The sequence below is a fragment of the Mesitornis unicolor genome, unplaced genomic scaffold, assembly GCF_000695765.1.
Source record: "Mesitornis unicolor isolate BGI_N332 unplaced genomic scaffold, ASM69576v1 scaffold46287, whole genome shotgun sequence".
NCBI lineage: Eukaryota > Metazoa > Chordata > Aves > Mesitornithiformes > Mesitornithidae > Mesitornis > Mesitornis unicolor.
This window is the reverse complement of record NW_010199270.1, coordinates 372-2,649: the sequence shown is the minus strand read 5'-3', so window position 1 is coordinate 2,649 and position 2,278 is coordinate 372. Positions and strand designations below refer to the sequence as shown.

Genomic DNA, 2,278 nt, shown 5'->3' with positions numbered 1-2,278 from the left:
GCGCTCCTCGGGCTCCCGCTTCCAGCACTGCCCCATCACCTCGTGCAGGGACGGGGGGCAGTTCCCGGGGCACTGCATGCGGTACCCCCGCTCCACCTGCTCCAGCACCTCCCGGTTGTTCATCCCTGTGGGACAAGGACCAACCCCAGGCTCAGCAACCGGCACCCCAATGGGATGAGCCAGTGGGGAAACTGAGGCATGGAGCAGCGTTGCCTCGTAGTTTGGATAGGGAGCCCAGCTTAGTGCTGGGGTTTTGGGGAAACTGAGGCATGGGTCAACCCAGCTCACCCCGAGGGTGCCCCCTTGTACCTGGGTAGGGCACTCGGCCTTTGGTCACCAGCTCGGTCAGGAGGATGCCAAAGGACCAGACATCCGATTTGATGGTGAACTTCCCAAAAAGCGCAGCCTCCGGCGCCGTCCACTTGATGGGGAACTTGGCACCTGCGAGGGGAGGCACCAGTGGCTGGGGCACCCCGCTGCACCCGGGGTACCCCACACCTGGGCACCCTGTGCTCGGGACGTCTCTCACCCAGGGTACTCTGCGTTGTGAGGATCTTGCACCGGGACACCATGCACCAGGGGCACCCAAGGCACCCTGCACTGGGGTATCCCCCACATGGGGCACCCAGCACCCAAGGCACCCTGCACCAGGAGAACCCATCATCTGGGGTATCCATCACCCAGAGCACCCATCCCCTGGGGCACCCTGCACCCAGGATACTCATATCCTGGGGTACCCATCACTTGGGACACCCATCACCCAGCACACCCATCGCCTGGGGTACCCATTTTCCAGGACACCCTCCTCCCAGGATACCCATCCCTTCGTGCACCCATCGCTCAGGACACCCATCCCCTAGGGTACCCATCACTTGGGACACCTATCACCCAGGATACCCATTCCCTTGGGTACCCATCCCCTGGAGCACCCATCATCTGGGATATTCATCACCCAGGGCACACATTCTTTGGGGTATCCATCCTCTTGTGCACCCATCGCCCAGGACAACCATCCTGTGGGGCAGCCATCACCCAGGATACTCATATCCTGGGGTACCCGTCACGTGAGACACCCATCTCCTGGGACCCCATCACCAAGGACACCCATCTCTTGGGGTACCCATCACCCAGGACACCCAGCACTGGGTGACTCAGCCGGGGACCCTGCTCCAGACCCAGGGTGGGAGGCCATAGAGAGGGGACAGGGCAGGGGTCCCCGCAGCCAGGTAGCACCCATCTGGCTCACCCTGCCGCGCCGTGTACTCGTTGTCCTCGATGAGGCGTGCGAGGCCGAAGTCAGCGATCTTGCACACCAGGTTGTCGCCCACCAGGATGTTGGCGGCGCGGAGGTCCCGGTGGATGTAGTTCATCCGCTCGATGTAGGCCATGCCTGCTGCGATCTGTGTGGAGGAGGAAGCAGTGAGGACCACCCTGGGGGGCACTCCCCACCCTATGCCAGTCTCCCCAGTACCTGCGCAGCCATGTCCACCAGTTGGGGCAGCTTCAGGTAGCGGCCGTCACCGTCCTTCAGGAAATCCAGCAAACTGCCTGCGGGTGCCAGCCAAAATCAGCTGTGCCCACCCAAGGGTGCCAGGGTCCCCAGCCCTTGGACCACCTCCCTGGAAAAATGGGGTTGGAGGGGTGACCCCCACTCACCCTGGCTCATGAATTCGGTGACGATGTAGATGGGCTCCTCGGACACGACGGCGTAGAGCTGCACCAGCTTGTCGTGCCGCAGCCGCTTCATGATCTGCGCCTCTTCCAGGAAGGCCTCGGGTGACATGGTGCCCGGCTTCAGCGTCTTTACCGCCACCTTGGTGGTGCCATTCCACGTCCCTGGGGCCAGGGACACTTTGTCACTGCCAGCCCAGGGGACGGCCAGCCCTGGTGGGGCCAGGATGGAGGGGTATGGGGATGGAGGGATGGATGGATGCATGGATGGAGGGGTACAGGGATGGAGGGGTGCATGGGTTCATGCTTGCATTGATGGATGGATCGATAGATGGAGGGATGCATGGATGGATGGAGGGATGCATGGATGGATGGAGGAGCAAGGAAATCAGGGCAGGGCAAGGAAGGGGCATTCCCCCCACCCAGATCAAGGAGTCCCCCTCACCCAATGACATGGGTGAGGCGCCCGTGACTTCACCTAACATCAACTGTACTCCCCATCCCTCCATGCGGAAACCTGTGCCAGTGGGTACCACCTGGCACCCCACAATGCTGCCCTCCAGGGCAGGACCTGCAGGCTCCTGGGCCCCCCTCCCTGCCCCCCCCC

General features: G+C 62.7%; 1 protein-coding gene across 1 annotated transcript in view; it reads right to left on the bottom strand.

Moving 5' to 3' along the window:
• Positions 1 to 3: 3 nt before the first annotated feature.
• Positions 4 to 2,278, bottom strand: part of LOC104544509 (proto-oncogene tyrosine-protein kinase Yrk-like) — a gene marked incomplete at both ends in the record, with an annotated part of 2,471 nt that continues 196 nt past the window's right edge. Inside the window, 5 exons of the mRNA XM_010189401.1 lie at positions 4 to 125; positions 310 to 441; positions 1,247 to 1,400; positions 1,472 to 1,548; positions 1,657 to 1,836. Coding sequence (XP_010187703.1) covers positions 4 to 125; positions 310 to 441; positions 1,247 to 1,400; positions 1,472 to 1,548; positions 1,657 to 1,836 — 665 coding nt within the window. The remainder of the gene's footprint in view (positions 126 to 309; positions 442 to 1,246; positions 1,401 to 1,471; positions 1,549 to 1,656; positions 1,837 to 2,278) is intronic.